We start from the raw sequence: 16,668 nt of genomic DNA, 5'->3' as shown, positions 1-16,668 counted from the left end.
GCCAGCATGGAGCATGTCTTGCCTACTTTAAACCATGGATTCCGGTAACCTCACTTTCTTCTTTTCTATTATGTCTTTTATCTATTTTATTGCTTTTCATGATTGCCGTTCCACTCTGGGGTGCCTTCCACTTTTTTTTTTTAATCGAACATATGTCTATAATCCTTACAGTCTGCCATGTGGTCCTTTCTTTCTTTCTTTCTTTCTTTCTTTCTCTTAATTCTTCCCCCTTGGCACTCCTTATTTTCCATGCATTCTTTAATAATCTCGAGCCCTTTTTATGTCCTTTCCATTTCTATTCTTTCGATATGAAGAGTGAGGTACCGCAGTATTCGATTAATGGCCCGGTATAATAGGAACGGCGAGAGCATTTAGAGCTGGAAGCGATGTGTATGTCTAATATGATTTGCTATCATGCAAAGCATTATCATTAGTAATAGAGGAGTAAAAAAAAAAAAGAAGTAACCAACTCGATGCGTATGTATAGCTTGTTATATATAACTATGTACGGATGTACACCCATGATCATGAATGAATGAATTAGGTACAAGCCCATTTGCAGTTATCTTAGCTTCCCCTACTTTTAGCCCATGGTAGTCTCCCACCCTTTCTCCATCATAACATCAACCCAGTACGTGTTGGGCAGGCCGGCGTCCATGCGTCTCCACACCTCCTGGACGAGGAGCAGACAGACCCTGATTGGTTTCGGGGGCAGGACGTGCAGGAAGGAGGTGAGTCTGGCGAGGACGAACTTGCGGGTGCGCGACACCTCCACGGCGTGCGGGGAGATGGTTCCCGGGTCGGAGAGAAGCGGGGAGGGAAGGCGGAGCTCGCTGCTGGCGGCGACGAGGAGGAAAGGTTGGAGGCAGCGAGTGCGGGATTCGAGGGGGATGGTTTTCAGGCGGGAGAGAGTTGTTAATGCGAAGGTTGTAAGCCAATTGTCGTGGTGGGATGTTTGGTCTGAAGAGGAGGCGGAGGGAGGGGAGGAAGTAGAAGTAGAAGTAGACGTCGATGTGGAAGAAGTAGAAGCAGAAGAGGAAGAGGAAGAAGAGGCATTCTGGGCATTGTTGAACATGAGGTTTTCTGCCAGGTTGTCGAAAATAGAAGCGGTGCATGGATCGAAAAACGAGGCTGCGTCATTGTTCATCATCATCATCATGTGTGGCTGGGCATGGACGGCGTGGACGGAGTGAAGAGGTAATCGCAGGCGAAGCAGGTCGGGGAACGCCCGGTAGAGCTGCATAAGGCCGGTGCAACGATACACTTCCGCCATGGTCAGCAGATGCCAGACGGGGGTGTCGTCGTCGCCGGGACTGACGATATCTGCTTCGCTGGGGTGTGAGAGGCTCAGGAGTCGTTCCTCGAGTTCTTGGGCTTTAGATATAGCCTGCTGCGCCTGCGTGATGTCCTCCTGGGACGTGAACCGACAGGTTCGGAACCGCCGCCGCTCTTTGCGAACGAGCCGCCCGATTTCATGGACCGTGAATTGGGTGTCTCGGGCAATCCCCGTCCATGGGTGTGGAACACGCTGCAAGACGAGGGTGCCACCACTGTTGAACCCGGAGGTCAACGTGTCAGAGGTTGCAATGCTATCGGTGTCCGTCACGAAGGAAAGGAGCATTTCCCAGTAGATAAGAGCCTCCTCGAAGAACCGGTAGTTGTTACTGGTTTTTTTCATACTGCCACCGGATTCTTCCGCAGTGAGAGTGTTGAGATGCTTGCGTAGGGTGTTGAAGAACGAAACGCCCAAATCATTAGAATCATGCCAACTGGCGGTCTGTCCGAGCATGAGCAATGCCAAAAGCGACTTGTCGTCAATGACGGGCTCGTTTGTAATAGCTTCGATGGCTTCGTCTCGCATTTTTCGGCCAATCGGTCCAAATTGGGGAAAATCATTCACCAGAGATGCCGCAGCCATGCTTTGCATGGTGCGACACATGGCGAGCGAAGAGCCCCAGAGACGTGAGACTGTCGTTCTAAAGGGATTCATCTGGCTGTCATAACTGGAAAACAAGGCCGCAACCTCTTTGAAGTAATACTCGATCAAGGTCCATGACGGGTTGTTCAAAGGCTGATGGATAGATACCCGGGCTGACATCTGCTGAGCCGCTGGAGCGTAGTTGCGCACAATAGCCGTAGGAGAGAATTCCGGGAAAACAGGATCTTCGTCATGATTCAATGACTCTGCGAATGTGAACAACTGGGACAGATCCGTGATATCGTCGGGGGAAGAGCCGTCGCCGACGGGCAAGTCAATACCCCCTCCTCCTACTGTCGACGCTGCATCCGAGGCCGACACAAAGAGATCCGTGAGTTCGTCAACCGGGTGGATTCCTTGTTGCTCCCACAAGCCGTCACACACAATGTTGGCGCCATCTAGATCGATGCCTATCCTTTCCAGAGTCGAGCTGTTTGCATCAAGTCCCAAGTCTTTTGGGGTCTGAGACAGCAGATCGATCGAGCTCGTTCGTTCGGAAACTGATGCTGTCGGTACCAGCTCTTTCTGGACTGTTTTGTGAAGCTTGATCTCGTGTTCTTCCAGCTTGCCATTCTCAGTGACCCAGCGGAGCGGTTGCACATATCCAGGGCATCGGACGCCCAACCGAGTGCAGCGATGACAAGCAGGCGATTCCTCACCACATTTGACCTGCATCCAGCTTCGTTAGCCCGCCTCCAAAAGTGGAGACAATAATAAAGTCTGCTGGTGAAGCCCAAGGATCTCTTTTCAATCATCACGCAGGCCGTTGGGTACTAACCCGTTTACTCTTGCACCGCGCACAGCCGTTGCGGGACTTTTTAACCCGCCGCATTGATAAAATCTCGTGGAAGCCCGAAGCTGTCTATAGAGCCTTTGATTCAGAACATCTCAAGCAGGGTTTTCGCCTGCGTGCTAGAGCAGGTTGCCAGGATATGAGCATTGTTATCTCTGGCTAGTAGTATCTCGTGCGGGGGATTCTCGCTGGCCAATCATATAGGAGCGATTCTTCCCCGAGGTTCGTGACAGGCGGTGAAGAAAAGATCCGGCAGTATCGGGCGGTGTGTATCTATTTATAAGCAGGTATTGGGCTAACTTGACATGGTTAGTGCACTCCTGTCGGTGAATACGAGCCTGAGTCAAGACTCGAGTTTTTCTAGGTGTCAACAACTACCTCTAGAGCAGTACCATCAATTATATCAGACAGATAGACTCCAGAGTAATAACAATTTAGGAAATTAAATACAGAGGCTAAAATCCTTTAATCTCTCCTTTAGATCCATCATCGGCTCGTCTTGCTGTGCAAAATCGACCCACCAACGCTGGAATGTCGGTTGAAAGCGAGTCTTCCGGATTGGGCAGGACGGCACACGACTAGTAGGTACTTGTTTGCTTGGTTTGACAGGCCAAGTCTCATTCCTTCCACTCGTCCCCTTTTCCCCTCTCCGTGACTTGCTCGACTCTCCCAAATGTGATCTCTGTGTGGTATGCCTGGTCGAGGAACGCTCCACTCTGGAATCTCCGCTGGCCAACTCTTGGTTGCAGTTGGTTCCAGCTGGGAAGTTCGTCTGCTCTTGGAAATGGGTCGCATGCTCATTGCTCACCACTACTCAAGCCTCCTGCAGGGCTGGACCCTAGGAAGCTCCCTGAGTCCCTAGCCTCTACCACCCAGCTAAGTAGTTGTGGGGAGATCCTTGCTTATTGGGCTTGTTTCAGCCACTGATCTTGTGTGTTCTTCTAGTGCCTGGTCATTTCTTTTTTGAAGACTCGATGACTGGATGTCCACAGGTGAGACAATCTCTCCGTCAGCATATGGCCAGTTGTGATTAACGTGTTGGGATGCGTACAGAGTAGAGAGAACCTTCGCCCACCCCACACCGAATATCATGAATCTTGACCCCAGAAAGAGGTCATGCATCATGTAATGCCAAGTCACTGAGCTGCGATCCATGACTAGTACTCGGAGTACACCGCGGCTACACGAACCGATCTGGTTCGGGGGTCATCATGACATGTCTCCACCAATGGTGCCCTGGACCCTGCTCGTGTTAAAGTCAAGCTATTGACTTTCCATGCTGCTTGGCAGAGGCGATTCCCGCCTATTCCAGCAGTCAGCTCCCAGAACTCGACGGATTCAGCGTACTGAAGCATAATACCCGAGTCTTGCTTCTGTGTGGCCCGGTTTCTGGCAACCGTTACTGTGCTCATTCCGGTAGTTCAACGTAGTACGCAGTAGTAGTAGGAGGACTTATAATATGTACGTTGCCCTCCGCCTCAGGGCGCTTCTCTACCTGTTCCCTGCTTGTACCATCAGCTCGTCCCCCTGTCTCGTGTCAGGTTATACACTCGTTTTGTGGGCATTAGATGAGCTTGATCTGAAGGGAAAAGCCATGGGAAGGTACCCGCGACGCTTGGAATCCGCTTGCCTGTCATGATGATCTCTCGCTCACATCTCCTACGTCCGTTTTTGTTCTCTTTACTTGTGGTCTCTTCTCTCGCTTCCAAGACCCTTCATCTATTTCAACATTCACACTCCGTCAGGCAATCGTCCTTGATCCTCTACTTTCCTACGTTCTTTATAAATGAGACTCTTCTCTGTATAGCGGTCTGGTTCTTATTACATACGACGTCCGGGTCGCAATCCCTTGTTGGTGTCGCCATTACTGGATTATTGGCGTAAGTTCATTCTCAAGTGGCCTTATTAGGGCCAATGAATAACCAGAACCCTTTTTTCTCTCTAGATTTATCACTCTTTTCGCGTCCGCCTCTCAGATCGGTTTTTATTTTGTGACGGGCAGTGAGGTTCGGTGGGATGCAGCTAAAAATGTCGGCAATGATCCAGAGGGCAGGAAGCTGATCCTGAGCGGTCTCAAACCCGTTCTCGCAGCAGCGTTGATTCTCCTAACAGCCTCGTGGCTACTCACGCCAGGGATCTTTGTGGTATTTGGTCGATGGGTTTCTAGTCTCTCTGCCCTGATTCCTACCGACGAGCCGAGCGTGCAACTGCCCATATCAAACCGAAGGAGAAGAAGGCTATCAAGGTGGTCTAGGATTTGGACATTATGCGTGGCCTTGGTGACGGTTGGCTTATGGATCATTCGGCCTGCAGTGCCCTTCAACCACATGTCTGGGGCAGTCCCCTTCACCTTGTTTATGGCTCTCCGTTCGCAGCCTCCGAAATATCGCCAGGCCGATACCGAGCCCTTTCCATTGCCAGACCTCTTACAGGAACAGTTCTGGGAGCCGGCGGATGGCCATTTCAAGGGATGGGCGCCTGGCATGGGTGAATTTATCTATGCTGGAGATTCTAATTCGAAGCCTGACTGGGCGCCCGAGATGTTGCCTCCTGGATTTCACCGATGGAGTAGCCCGTTGGAGACCGTCATAGAGAATCCGGAGACAGACAATACGACTGAAAGAGAAAAAGACGGGATCAACCCGGACACCCCCCAGGACAATCGCCCCGCCGCAGTCCCTCTACAAAACTACTATGATCCGATCACAGACCCTCTTCGAATCACGAATTTGGATCAAGACGTGTTGGAACCGCTGAAGACTGCGCTGAAAGAGCGTGATGTCCCGATAACTCATGTCATGTTGGTGCTGATGGAAAGCGCACGGAAAGATATCTTTCCGTTCAAATCGGAGTCTCACCTCCACCGCAGTATCATCGAGTCCTATAACACTGATGACCTCGGATCTATCGAAGAAGTCAATCGGAAACTCGCACATATGACTCCTATTGCCGAACTGCTCACCGGCGAATCTTCCGGCTTTACCCCGTTGGACGAGACGGTGGGCGAACTGTGGAGCGATCCGGCGGAACCTGGAATGGGAGGCATCAATGTTGAAGGGATCTTGACTGGCAGCAGCCTCTCGTTCAAGAGTGCCCTGGTGAACTACTGCGGGGTGGGTCCGTTGCCTGTCGATTTCATGAACGAGATCCAGGCAGAGATATACCAGCCGTGCATAATGCACATTCTGGAGCTCTTTAACCGGTTGAAGGAAACCACATCCAAGGAACCAAGTCAGGATTCCGGAAATTCTATGCAATCGATTCGGGAGCGAAAATGGAAGTCGGTTTTTGCGCAATCAATTACTGGATTATACGATGACCAAGATGTGTTGAATGAGCAAATGGGCTTCAACATGTCCATCTACCGGGAAGATATCGCCGAACCCGATGCCAAGTACTACCATGAGGACATGGAAGAGATCAATTATTTCGGGTAGGCGGTGCCCTTAACTTCGAGCTGGTTACGTATTCTGACCTTTGTCATGATAGATTTGCTGAATCCGAAATCCTCCCCTACATGAGAGATGTCATCAATGAAGCGGTGGAGAGCAATACACGACTCTTTCTCTCGCACTTTACAAGCACGACTCACCATCCGTGGGGCACCCCAGAGGCCTATCCCAATGAACAGTATTTCGCGGGCGACAGCCTTCTTTCCAACCATGAAGATATGAACAATTATCTGAACACAGTCCGCTACGTGGACACCTGGCTTGGAGATATTATGGAGCTCCTTGAAGAGACCGGAATCGCCAATGAGACCTTGGTTGTGCTTGTCGGAGACCAGTGAGCCTTTCTATCCGAAAAAGTATCTGGATCTGATGAACTCAAAATGCTAATGTTACCCTCCAGTGGACAAGCATTCAACGAGGATAGCCGCATCTCTGGAACCTACGAGAACGGCCATATTAGCAATTTCCGTATACCGCTGGTCTTCCGGCACCCGAAACTGCCCCGGATGCAGGTCTCTGCGAACGCGACGACCATGTCGATTCTCCCAACAATTCTCGACCTGCTAGTCCAGACCACGTCTCTCGACGAGAAGGATTCCGAGGTGGCCCTGGACCTAATGAATGAATACGAGGGCCAGTCTCTAATTAGACCCTACAAGGCGAGTCAGAACGGTAGACAGGCGTGGAATTTCGGCATCATCAACGCCGGCGGTACCATGCTAAGCGTCGGATCCGCCGCTGTGCCATACCGTCTCATCCTCCCCCTGACAGAAGACTACGAATACATCTTCTCTAACCTCGACGAGGACCCGGACGAGCTCTCGTCGATATGGGAGTGGCAGCTGGGTCCATTGGTTGACCGTGTCCGTGATAGGCATGGCGACGAAGCCGCGATCTGGCTGGTCGATGCGGAGAAAATCGGGCGATGGTGGGTGGACGAGCGAAAGCGACTGTGGAATTACCATGAGACGGCCTAAAAGGTCCTAATAATGTATAATTGTCATGAAGAATAATAGATGTTATCAAGATACTTTGTCCACACTACTTACTACACTTCCCTGCTCCTTCTAGACCATTTGAAACACAACTGGTAATGAAAGGACACAACCTGCCTACCCTGTATCTGTGGAGACCATTAGAGCTACAGCACATCCAACCGATTCTCTGCAATGAGTCTGATGAATAGAAGCTGGGCTTGATATTGTTCTTGGTTTCTTTGTTTATGCCTCAGGCGTCCAGATGCCCCACTCCGTCCCGCCATGATATAATCTCAGGGATTGAAGAACTACCGTCCATCAGCCAACATCACTCTCTACAATTCAGACCAGAGAAGCCTACCTCGTTGCTCGAGATCTGACGCTGTGAGCAGCGTGTGTGGGTGTGTGTGTGTGGATTCTGTCAAGAGTTCTTGTCTCTTGCCTTGCTCGCTCTTTGCCGGTCCGACGGCTTAACATCTGTGCTTCTTACTTGATTCTTACGAGGGACAATATGACGGGGAAGTACGCTTCAGATCCGGAATGGGCGTCTATCGAACCCATCCCGCTGAATGACGGCTCAGACTCTGGTGCGTTGCCTCTTGCAACCATCGCCTACACAGACGATTACATCGAGGCGACGTCGTATCTGCGAGCCGTGATGGCTGCGAATGAGATGTCGGACAGGGCGTTGAAGCTGACGGAGGACATCATCTCAATGAATCCGGCTCATTACACGGTTTGGTATGAATCATCGCCATTGTCCTCTTGGTTTTCCTCTTCCTTCTGACATATTCTCCAGGATCTACCGTGCGAAGATCCTGTTCGCACTGAAGAAGGACCTAAAGGAGGAGTTTGAATGGCTGAATAGAGTCTCGCTCAAGTATTTGAAAAACTACCAGATTTGGTATGTTTTCTCAAGTGAATTTTTATCTTTTTTTTTTAAAAAGAAAAGAAAAGAAAAACAATCCCCTGCTGACCTTCTTCCAGGCAACATAGAGAAGTCATTGTGTCTTGCAGAGACCAATTTCCTACTCTACCAGACAGAGAGCTTGATTTCTTGATGGAAATGTTTGCCCAAGATTCCAAGAACTACCATGTCTGGAAGTATCGCCACTGGCTCGTGCGCCACTTCAAGCTCTGGGACCTGCCGCGCGAAATCGAGGATGTTGAAGCCCTGCTCAAAGCCGATGTGCGCAACAACTCGGCGTGGAACCATCGCTTTGTGCTCCGCTTCGGACCCCGTGGGGATGACGAGCCGGACGCCGGCATGCCGAATGGTGGAGCAATGGGAGCGGACAAAGGCCGCCTGGCCGTTGCGGACGAAGACGTGATCGACGCCGAACTGCAGTATGCGCAGGCCAAGATCCTGTTGGCGCCCGAGAACCGCAGTCCCTGGTCCTATGCTCGTGGCGTGTTGCGCGCAGCCGGCCGACCGCTATCCGAATGGAAAGACTTTGCGAGTAAATTCGTCACGGAGAAGAAGAAGCACGATGCCGAGGACGGCGAGGACGAAATCGAGGTCGAAGTCAAGAGCAGCCATGCGGTCGAATGGCTGGCTGATGTGCTTGCCGAGCAGGTCTCAGGCTCAGAGACAGACAAGTCGGAAGCCGTCAAGATGCTCACCCTACTCAAGGAGAAGTATGACCCTATCCGCAAGAACTACTGGGACTACCGGATCAAGATGCTGGATTCTTTCGCAGTGCCTTACGGGGTCTCTGCTTCAGCATAAGATCTGGCTTGAACCGACGTCTAAATGTACATAAAAACTTGTCTTTTATTATCCATATGAAAGAGTCTAGCGGGAGTTATTCAGCAAGAAGGTCAACGAGTAAAAAGAAAACCCAACATCAATCATTATCTGGTACATCAGAATCAAAGCTATAAACCGGAGCCAGGAATAGCATTATCAAATTAAAAGTAATCTTTCATTGCCAGCCCTGTTCGAGCATCTGTCTCCACTCCGCCGCCATCTCGATCGTGATATTGCTCCCTCCACAGACAATGATGACCACTCTGCTTTGCGGGCCCAGACCAGGCACCAGCTGCCTCAGCTTCGACGTGAGTGCCACCGCATCAGCAGCTGGCAGGGGATCCTGTGCGTCCAGGTCTGACTCGATCTCGTTCTCCGTAGAGGAGGACCGGTCGTCGCCGTATCCCTCGTCGGGAGGTGCACGACGGCCTGCCGACATGGGTGCTGCTGCTGACTGGGTTGTTGTTCTCCTCTTGCGTTTTCTGTTGCTCTGGTCTGCCGCCGTGGCAGCATCGCCGATCGCGGCTTCTACGCAGACGCCGCATGCAAGTTCAACAAGCGTCCTTTCGCTGTCGGCCAGTCTGAGAACCCCCCTGGCGGCGTCTGCATCCGACAAGACGGTACTATGGACTCGAATCCCCGCCGGAGGTGACAGGGCATATGAGAAGGTCCGCTCCGAGACGCAGACGGCACCAAGCGAAGTGGCCTGGGAGGTGATTTTCGGTAAAGAGACGAGGGACTTCTGGGCCAGAGCGAGAGCCAGCGAGTCGGTGCCTACCGTCTCGATGGCGAGGATATTAATAGCGGAGTCGTATGAGGTACTCGTCGGAGCCTTTGGTGTTGATTTTGTCTGTGCATGTGTGATCCTCTCGAGACCCATGATCAACCCGTTTAGAAGACCCCCGCCGCCCACGCTGCAGATTATAGCATCGGCAGCCATTGCACGATCGCTGTAAGCGGCTCTCTCCTCTTCCCCGAGGGGCGGTGGCAGCTGTTTCTCCAGCTCGTCGATGATCGTGCTGTTTCCTTCCCAGATGGACTCCTTGTCGAACGGATGGAGGGCGATCTTGACCACTGCTTCCGCTTCCTCTTCCTCCCCCTCTTCATCGGTGGAGGCATGCCTATATTTATTCATCATCACCACCTCCTTCATGTATTTTCCGGCTTCCGCGAACGTCTCTCCGTGTCGAATCACGTCCACAGCACCGGCTGACCGTAGCTTTTCCACCATGAGCGGCTTGGTAGAGACCGGAACGACCACCGTGCATGGGTATCCCAGGCTCCGTGCCGCACACACAGCAGCTAGCCCTGCGTTTCCACCGGACGAAGCATAGAAGTGAATCGGTCTGCCCCGGTACGCCGGGTTGGCCAGGTGGGAGAGGATCTGGTTGCCCATGGCGCGGGACTTGAACGATCCGCTCGGCTGGGTATTCTCCAGCTTGAGAAACATCCTACACCCGGCTAAGCGGGAGAGGGCGGCCGATTCGACCAGCGGCGTCTCGATCCATGGCTTCTTGAGAGCCGGGAGCGTGTCGGCTGGATAGGCAGAAATGCTTCCCATTTTGAGAGTTGAATCCAGTGGGTAGGTTTTGTTGAAGTGAGAAAAAGAGTTATCGAGTCTACCAAGAGTCAACTGAATAAAAAAAAGACGGGAGGATGTCCAAATAAAGAGATTTATATTCGAGAAGAGGTATATAGATAGCTGGTGTTGATACAGATGTATAGGGCATGGGCCAATAAACGAAGTCCAACGGGGATCCTTGACCTCTCGGAGAGATGCCACCGGACGGAGAAGAAAGAGAAAAGACCGAATTAGAAACAATGCATAGCCAGTCACCGTCAATTTCCATTATCCATATGAACACATCATGACGAATTGCACTGTTTTGATATACAAATCGAAACTCCTTGGCTGGTCATCGATAGAGTTTGCCGCGGGAAACACCTTCTAGGCCCCCAAGCTTTCCCGACCCGACAAGGCCGTCTGACCTGGACATGATAGCAAAACAACAAGAAGATCCGGTGCAGATGCGTTACTCCAATGATGATTAGTGCATCACACCGTCTGTGCTCGTGTCTCCAATTCCAGATTTCATTCCGTTGATAGCCTTGCCTGCTTGAAGGAACCCGTGAGCCCGATAAGACGTGGCAAGGGGCATCTCGGTGGAAGAGTGGTCGAATAGTATGTAAGAATTGATAATATAGTCGTACATCGCATGGAATACCCTGTCACGAATCCCATGAAGCGAAAAGGTAGTGGTGACCATTGCAGGCTTTGTGGCGTATGTCTTATCACATGGCTCAATCTTCCGCTATAAGAGGATGGAAGAGGATGTGTTTCTTGACACCTTGGCCGTAGTCTGCATCAAAGCCATACTTTGCGGCCGAAAACCTACACTTGGCGGGGTCTGATATGTCTACTCGGAGCGTCTCGAGAAGTTCCTTGGACTTGCTGGGGATAAATGGCTGGAGGAGAATGGCGCCAATCCGCAGGGACTCGCAGACGTTGTAGAGGACCCGCTGGGATTCCGAGGGAGTTTTCCACGGTTCCGCCGCATGGAAGTATTTGTTTGTCTAATGAGGAGAAGTGGAGTCAGCGTGAGGGGTAAGAAGAAGAAGAAGAAGAAGAAGAAGAAGAAGAAGGAAAGATGGGGAAGGGGGTCTCCGGACCTTATCTATCATGTCCATAATCTGCTGGAGAGCATTGCGCGAGTTCAGACTCTCCATGCTCTCGGCCACTTTAAGAGGAAGCTCTTCTAATAGAGCCTGGTGCTTGGTGTCCGAAGCAGTCGCTTTGGGAAGCTGATCCAATGCGGCATCGACGATATGAGACCGCAGATTGCCTTTGGCGCACCCTATGGCTCGGTGTGCCAAGTTGCCAAGTCCTGATTGGAGGTGCTTCTTGTAGTCGCGGACAATATACGAGTTATCGTAATCAGCGTCTCCGGAAAGGGAGCCCTGATAAGCCAGGAAGAAACGCATGGTGTCCACGCCAAAGCGGTCAATCGCGAAGAACGGGTTCACCACGTTACCAGTGGACTTGGACATCTTCTCGTGATTCATGGTCCAATGGCCGTGGACAAGAACGTTACGTGGAAGAGGAAGATCCAGCGCCATGAGAAATGCCGGCCAGTAGACGCAATGAAAACTGTCCTGGGGTTAGCAAGGGATTTGGCCCAGACGGTGTGCTAGACAGAAGAAGTACCGAACTATATCCTTTCCAACTACATGGACATCCGCTGGCCATCCGAATTTGCCTTCCTGACCGGGTGGAAAGGGATATCCCGCCTTAGTCAAGTAGTTTATCAACGCATCCAGCCAAACATAAATTGTTTGTGTCTCATCACCAGGAACTCGAATGCCCCAGTTTAATCGTTCCACCGGTCTGGATATCGAAAGGTCAGACAGTCCCGAGGACACAGATTTGACAATCTCAGTCATGTAACTTGTCGGTTTCATAAACGTCCCCTTGCTGTACAATTCGAGAAGACGATCTCGGAAAGCAGACAGACGAAAGTGATAGTTGGTTTCCGATGACCATTCCACTTCCTTGCCAGTCTCTATTGACACCTAGAAGGATCTCAGCAAAATGACTGGATCTAGGTATCAAAAATCCCATACGTACCATCCGCTTTCTTCCTGTGGATGGATCTAAAGAAAGCTGAACCTGGGACTGCGGGTAAAAGGTTTCGTCACTGACACAATACCACCCCTCGTGTTTTGCTGTATAAATATGCCCACGGTGCTGTAGCATTTCCTGTGCATGGTGTGTCAGCTTCGTCCATTCGATTTTGTCAGAGTAGTCCTACCCAAAAATACTGCACCGCCTCCTTATGTTCAGGATCTGTTGTCCGAATAAAATGGTCATTGTTGAGATTTGCAGCCTTTGCGAGATCCTAACACCAATATTAGACATTGAAAATATTGTCAATTTTCGTCGACAAACCTGAAAGGTCTTGCAGTTCATGTCGCAAAAAGCCTGGGTGTCCATTCCCGCTGCGAGTGCTGCTTGTTGAATCTAACCCACACAGTCAACACCGACAGCCATTTCAATACCATTTTATGTGTATATGTACCTTCATTCCATGCTCATCTGTTCCCGTTAGGAATTGAGCATCCTCGTTACCCAGTAGTACCTGCCATCTCTTCAAGATATCGGCGACGATCATCGAATACAGATGGCCGACATGGGGAGCTGACAAAAACACTGATTAGCACAGATCCCCTGAGCTTTGAACCAGCCTAGATTACCAGCATTGACATAGAAAATGGGCGTCGTCACGTAGTACGGCTTCCGCGACTCTTTCCCCGTCGCAGATGTCGCCAGTGTCCGCGACAGGCGCGTCGTTCTGCAAGAGGCACATTTCCAGGTCGGTCTCTTGTAGGCTAGAAACTGCGTGGCCCACGAAAGAGCGCGAAACTCGCCCCGTGGAATGGCCATTGGCATGGTGCTGGCGGTGTCAACCTGATCGAAGAGAGAATCCGGGCGGAGTCGAGGCCATCCATATCATGTTGCTCCGCGGGTGGTCCAAGCTTCCTCCAATCTTTTCTGGCTTCAGCATCAACTCAACTAGACTCAACGTTTCACGCCTCTGTTTTCATCTAGACCAATCTACCTCTCGGGTTTTCTTTCTTTAATTTTTCTTGGATACGCTCTACTTTCTTTTGCATTCAAAAGTATTCTTGACATATCCATCTCACAAAATCGTCCCTATGGCTGTTCCATCCGAGGATACTCTGACCAAGGTGTCTACTGGGGGTACAGTGAAATGCATTCTCTGAGTTAAAGACCATACGGTTGCTAATTTCTCCTATTTTACAGCTGCGACCGAGTTTGTGCAGTCGTTCTACCCCGCCCTTCAATCCAACCGCGCGACCATTTCCTCCTTCTATAACCCCGCCATATCCACCATCTTATTCAATGGTAATCCAGTCGCAGATGGGAGCGCGGTACAAGAGATATTTGTCAATCAGATGCCGCCGGCGCACTACGAAGTGCAGTCGTTTGATTGCCAGGTCATCAACCGGAACTTCCCTACCCCTACCGCAGCCGGCGGGGTCAAGCCTCTGAGCCAGGCTACAGTCAAGGACATGTCGATTCTGGTGGTAGTCAGTGGCTATGTGAGATTTGGCGAATCCAAGGATATGCCTCAGCGAGGGTTTAGCGAAACATTTGTTTTAGTGCCCAACCCTGCAGAAGGACAGAAGGGCAAGCGGCAAAAGGACTGGCTTATCCAAAGCCAGAATTTTCGACTGGTGGTTTGAAAAAAAAAAAAAAAAGAGAGAGAAGATTGTGGAAGGCAAAACAAGGGGGTATCTTTTCTTGGATGTGGTTGCTATTGCTGAAGATAAGGCTTCAACGAAGCTTGATGGCACACCGCACAGAAGCCAAAGATAATACGCTAGCCACCGGGTTATAAACAGAGAAAAAAAAAAAGGAAACAACTGAGACTAGGAAAAAACGCTGTCGACTATTTACTTCCGGACGATGATCCAGGTGAAGACGTTTGCCTCGGTGGCGGACGTAGGTTGGCCCTAACTCGCTCTAGAAGCTCTGTCCTTGTGGCTGTCTCGCTCGGGAGGAGCCCTCTCTGCCATGGGGAATCAGGATCAGGACTGAAATTCTCACAAAACACCGAAGAGATGAATGGGATGGAATCACATACAACACGAAGCCATCTGCGCATCTCGTCCGCCGTCCAGGTTTCCGGGTCTTGGTTCCACATCAGCTTGACAACCTCCAACTGGCAGAAAGTTGGAAACAATGACAGAAGGTAGCCTTACCTCCCGTCGGTTCAGGCTCGGCCGGCAATATCTCGTTGCCCCATATCGCCCATGCGGTCGCGGCCGTGACCATTCCCGCGAAGCCTGCTAGATTAGACTAAATATTGCTGCAAAGCTTATGCTATATAACACACCTAATAGGAGGTTCTACATAGCCGTATGTATCAGTGGAAATAGATTAGAAAGTAATTGGAAGTTATCACGTCGACACACCTTGGAGTTCAACGCTCGGTCCAACGGGGTCGGCGCCATATTGTATCAAGACCACGAAAGGATTTGCTCAAAATATAAACCGAGGGTAAGATTCAGTGTTTTTCTTAGAGAAGATGACAGGTTATATATGAATGGGATAAGGTCATGCCATGTGTCCTGTCCTGTGCTATGCTGTCCTGTGCTGTGCTGTCCTGCAATTGACGGGAGCCTGGGTGGCACCGCCACAGTAGGAAAGGTAAGGACCTGTGGCTTTCCCTTTTGCGTTAGTTTAACCCCCAATAAGATATATTTAACTATATATATACAACTTTGTCTACATTAATTTCATTCTCGAATAGGAATAACAGTGTGTTAGTGTTCCTAGGGAACACCGAAAAAAATGACTCTACGTGGTTTGGTTGTGGAAATATATACAGAGTAAGCGATAGTATATAGTTACTTCAATGGTCAGAGGAGACTCAATTGAGCTGTTATAAAGACTTATGTCAGTGATAGTAGCTTATATAGTCTATATTTTCAATCATTGATTTTCCTATATTTCTACCTTCGATGGAGGCCTTCCTCGCAATCAATATCCTCAAGATATCCAGTGCATGCTTCTGGTTGAGGGCTTGACACTGGAAACATAAGTGCTACCTTGAAGCTTTATTTTAAGGATCTCAGTAGGTTCAGAGTAGCGAAGAGACGACCAGTTAGTCCTTAGAATCCCATAGGAGCCAATAGAGATGGACATTGAGTAATATCATGATGATCTCGGCAGTACTAGGATAGATGATGTTGTTGGGGTATAAGTTGAGGTTTTCGAACCTGCAGCATACGGAATCAATGTCAAACCAATTTTTTTTTTTTTAAAAAAATAAACAACATAGAGTGAATAATAGAAACTTCGTTGTTGAAACAATAAAAATCGAGAATTGTATCGAGTAGCTGTTTGTCTCCTACAATAATAACTACTCTATAGTAGGGATGCTCCCAACAAGGCTAGCGCGCAGGGCTTCCACAGTCGCCAGCCCTAATTCGAGAACCCACACAGAACTTTGTCATCCAAGAGGAGCCGTTGGACAGCGCGTCGCGAGTCTTTCCTGTTGAACGAACCTCCAACCGTCGTCAGTCTCCAGTCACCCGCCAAAATGCCTCGTGAAGTCTCCGATATCAAGCAGTTCATTGAGATCTGCCGCCGCAAGGATGCCTCCTGTACGTCTTCCCAAGTCTGGCCTCGGATCTGTGGCACAAGCACCGAGCTTGATTGATGATCGATGGAGCTCGGTGTCTATCGCTGAAGGGGATCTTTACAATGGATGAAGAAATACCGCATGCTCTACTTTTTACATGTCAATATTATAGTAGTATAATGTTTGGCGTTGTAAACGTGGATGTGCGAAATGATTTGGCGATGATCAAGGCTGACTTGAAGAATAGCGGCCCGCATCAAGCGCAACCGCAGCACCCAGCAGATCAAGTTCAAGGTCCGCTGCGAGCGCTTCATCTACACCCTCGTCCTGAAGGATTCCGACAAGGCCGACAAGCTCAAGCAGAGCCTGCCCCCTGGTGCGTTAGGAATAGAAAGCCGATCGGGACTTATCGAAGACTTATTTGAATACTAACATATCTTTCTATAGCCCTCAAGGTCGTCGATGTCTCCAAGGGTGTCAAGAAGAACTAGATGCTCTTCTTCTTGAAAAGAGAACGATGAAAAGGTGATGGAGGTGGGAATGCGGGAA

At 50.1% G+C, this 16,668-nt stretch overlaps 8 protein-coding genes across 8 annotated transcripts; 4 read left to right on the top strand and 4 right to left on the bottom strand.

Annotated features, from left to right (window-relative positions):
• Positions 1–190: 190 nt before the first annotated feature.
• ASPZODRAFT_134730 (hypothetical protein) lies at positions 191–2,915 on the bottom strand. Its single transcript, XM_022723614.1, has 3 exons — positions 2,757–2,915; positions 471–2,647; positions 191–409 (listed from the first exon to the last, which is right to left on the bottom strand). The coding sequence occupies exons 1-2, from the start codon at positions 2,808–2,810 to the stop codon at positions 584–586; spliced, it is 2,118 nt and encodes a 705-aa protein (XP_022579160.1). The 5' UTR covers positions 2,811–2,915; the 3' UTR covers positions 191–409; positions 471–583.
• A 1,491-nt stretch (positions 2,916–4,406) lies between these two features.
• Positions 4,407–7,200, top strand: ASPZODRAFT_70918 (hypothetical protein; the record flags this gene model as incomplete). Its single annotated transcript, XM_022729708.1, has 5 exons — positions 4,407–4,651; positions 4,717–5,346; positions 5,395–6,204; positions 6,261–6,557; positions 6,624–7,200. The coding sequence occupies 5 exons, from the start codon at positions 4,407–4,409 to the stop codon at positions 7,198–7,200; spliced, it is 2,559 nt and encodes an 852-aa protein (XP_022579159.1).
• A 511-nt stretch (positions 7,201–7,711) lies between these two features.
• ASPZODRAFT_71205 (hypothetical protein) lies at positions 7,712–8,929 on the top strand (the record flags this gene model as incomplete). The annotated part of the gene is made up of 3 exons (XM_022729730.1): positions 7,712–7,941; positions 8,000–8,104; positions 8,188–8,929. The coding sequence occupies 3 exons, from the start codon at positions 7,712–7,714 to the stop codon at positions 8,927–8,929; spliced, it is 1,077 nt and encodes a 358-aa protein (XP_022579158.1).
• Positions 8,930–9,125: 196 nt separating this feature from the next.
• ASPZODRAFT_153551 (hypothetical protein) lies at positions 9,126–10,511 on the bottom strand (the record flags this gene model as incomplete). Its single annotated transcript, XM_022725987.1, has 2 exons — positions 9,126–9,404; positions 9,462–10,511. 2 exons carry the CDS (start codon positions 10,509–10,511, stop codon positions 9,126–9,128), a joined length of 1,329 nt encoding a protein of 442 aa, XP_022579157.1.
• Positions 10,512–11,251: 740 nt separating this feature from the next.
• On the bottom strand, positions 11,252–13,391 carry ASPZODRAFT_71504 (hypothetical protein; the record flags this gene model as incomplete). The annotated part of the gene is made up of 8 exons (XM_022729760.1): positions 11,252–11,524; positions 11,621–12,098; positions 12,156–12,520; positions 12,576–12,707; positions 12,760–12,846; positions 12,897–12,968; positions 13,027–13,145; positions 13,202–13,391. 8 exons carry the CDS (start codon positions 13,389–13,391, stop codon positions 11,252–11,254), a joined length of 1,716 nt encoding a protein of 571 aa, XP_022579156.1.
• A 272-nt stretch (positions 13,392–13,663) lies between these two features.
• Positions 13,664–14,215, top strand: ASPZODRAFT_144606 (hypothetical protein; the record flags this gene model as incomplete). Its single annotated transcript, XM_022725021.1, has 2 exons — positions 13,664–13,709; positions 13,773–14,215. The coding sequence occupies 2 exons, from the start codon at positions 13,664–13,666 to the stop codon at positions 14,213–14,215; spliced, it is 489 nt and encodes a 162-aa protein (XP_022579155.1).
• Positions 14,216–14,318: 103 nt separating this feature from the next.
• ASPZODRAFT_705620 (hypothetical protein) lies at positions 14,319–15,159 on the bottom strand. The gene is made up of 5 exons (XM_022729681.1): positions 14,948–15,159; positions 14,869–14,881; positions 14,735–14,818; positions 14,617–14,663; positions 14,319–14,541 (listed from the first exon to the last, which is right to left on the bottom strand). The coding sequence occupies exons 1-5, from the start codon at positions 14,984–14,986 to the stop codon at positions 14,422–14,424; spliced, it is 303 nt and encodes a 100-aa protein (XP_022579154.1). The 5' UTR covers positions 14,987–15,159; the 3' UTR covers positions 14,319–14,421.
• Positions 15,160–16,077: 918 nt separating this feature from the next.
• On the top strand, positions 16,078–16,610 carry ASPZODRAFT_71445 (hypothetical protein; the record flags this gene model as incomplete). Its single annotated transcript, XM_022729756.1, has 3 exons — positions 16,078–16,141; positions 16,367–16,495; positions 16,567–16,610. 3 exons carry the CDS (start codon positions 16,078–16,080, stop codon positions 16,608–16,610), a joined length of 237 nt encoding a protein of 78 aa, XP_022579153.1.
• Positions 16,611–16,668: the final 58 nt, after the last annotated feature.

Source organism: Penicilliopsis zonata (assembly GCF_001890105.1).
Source record: "Penicilliopsis zonata CBS 506.65 unplaced genomic scaffold ASPZOscaffold_13, whole genome shotgun sequence".
In the NCBI taxonomy this organism is placed as follows: domain Eukaryota; kingdom Fungi; phylum Ascomycota; class Eurotiomycetes; order Eurotiales; family Aspergillaceae; genus Penicilliopsis; species Penicilliopsis zonata.
This window is presented reverse-complemented; position numbering and strand designations above follow the sequence as displayed.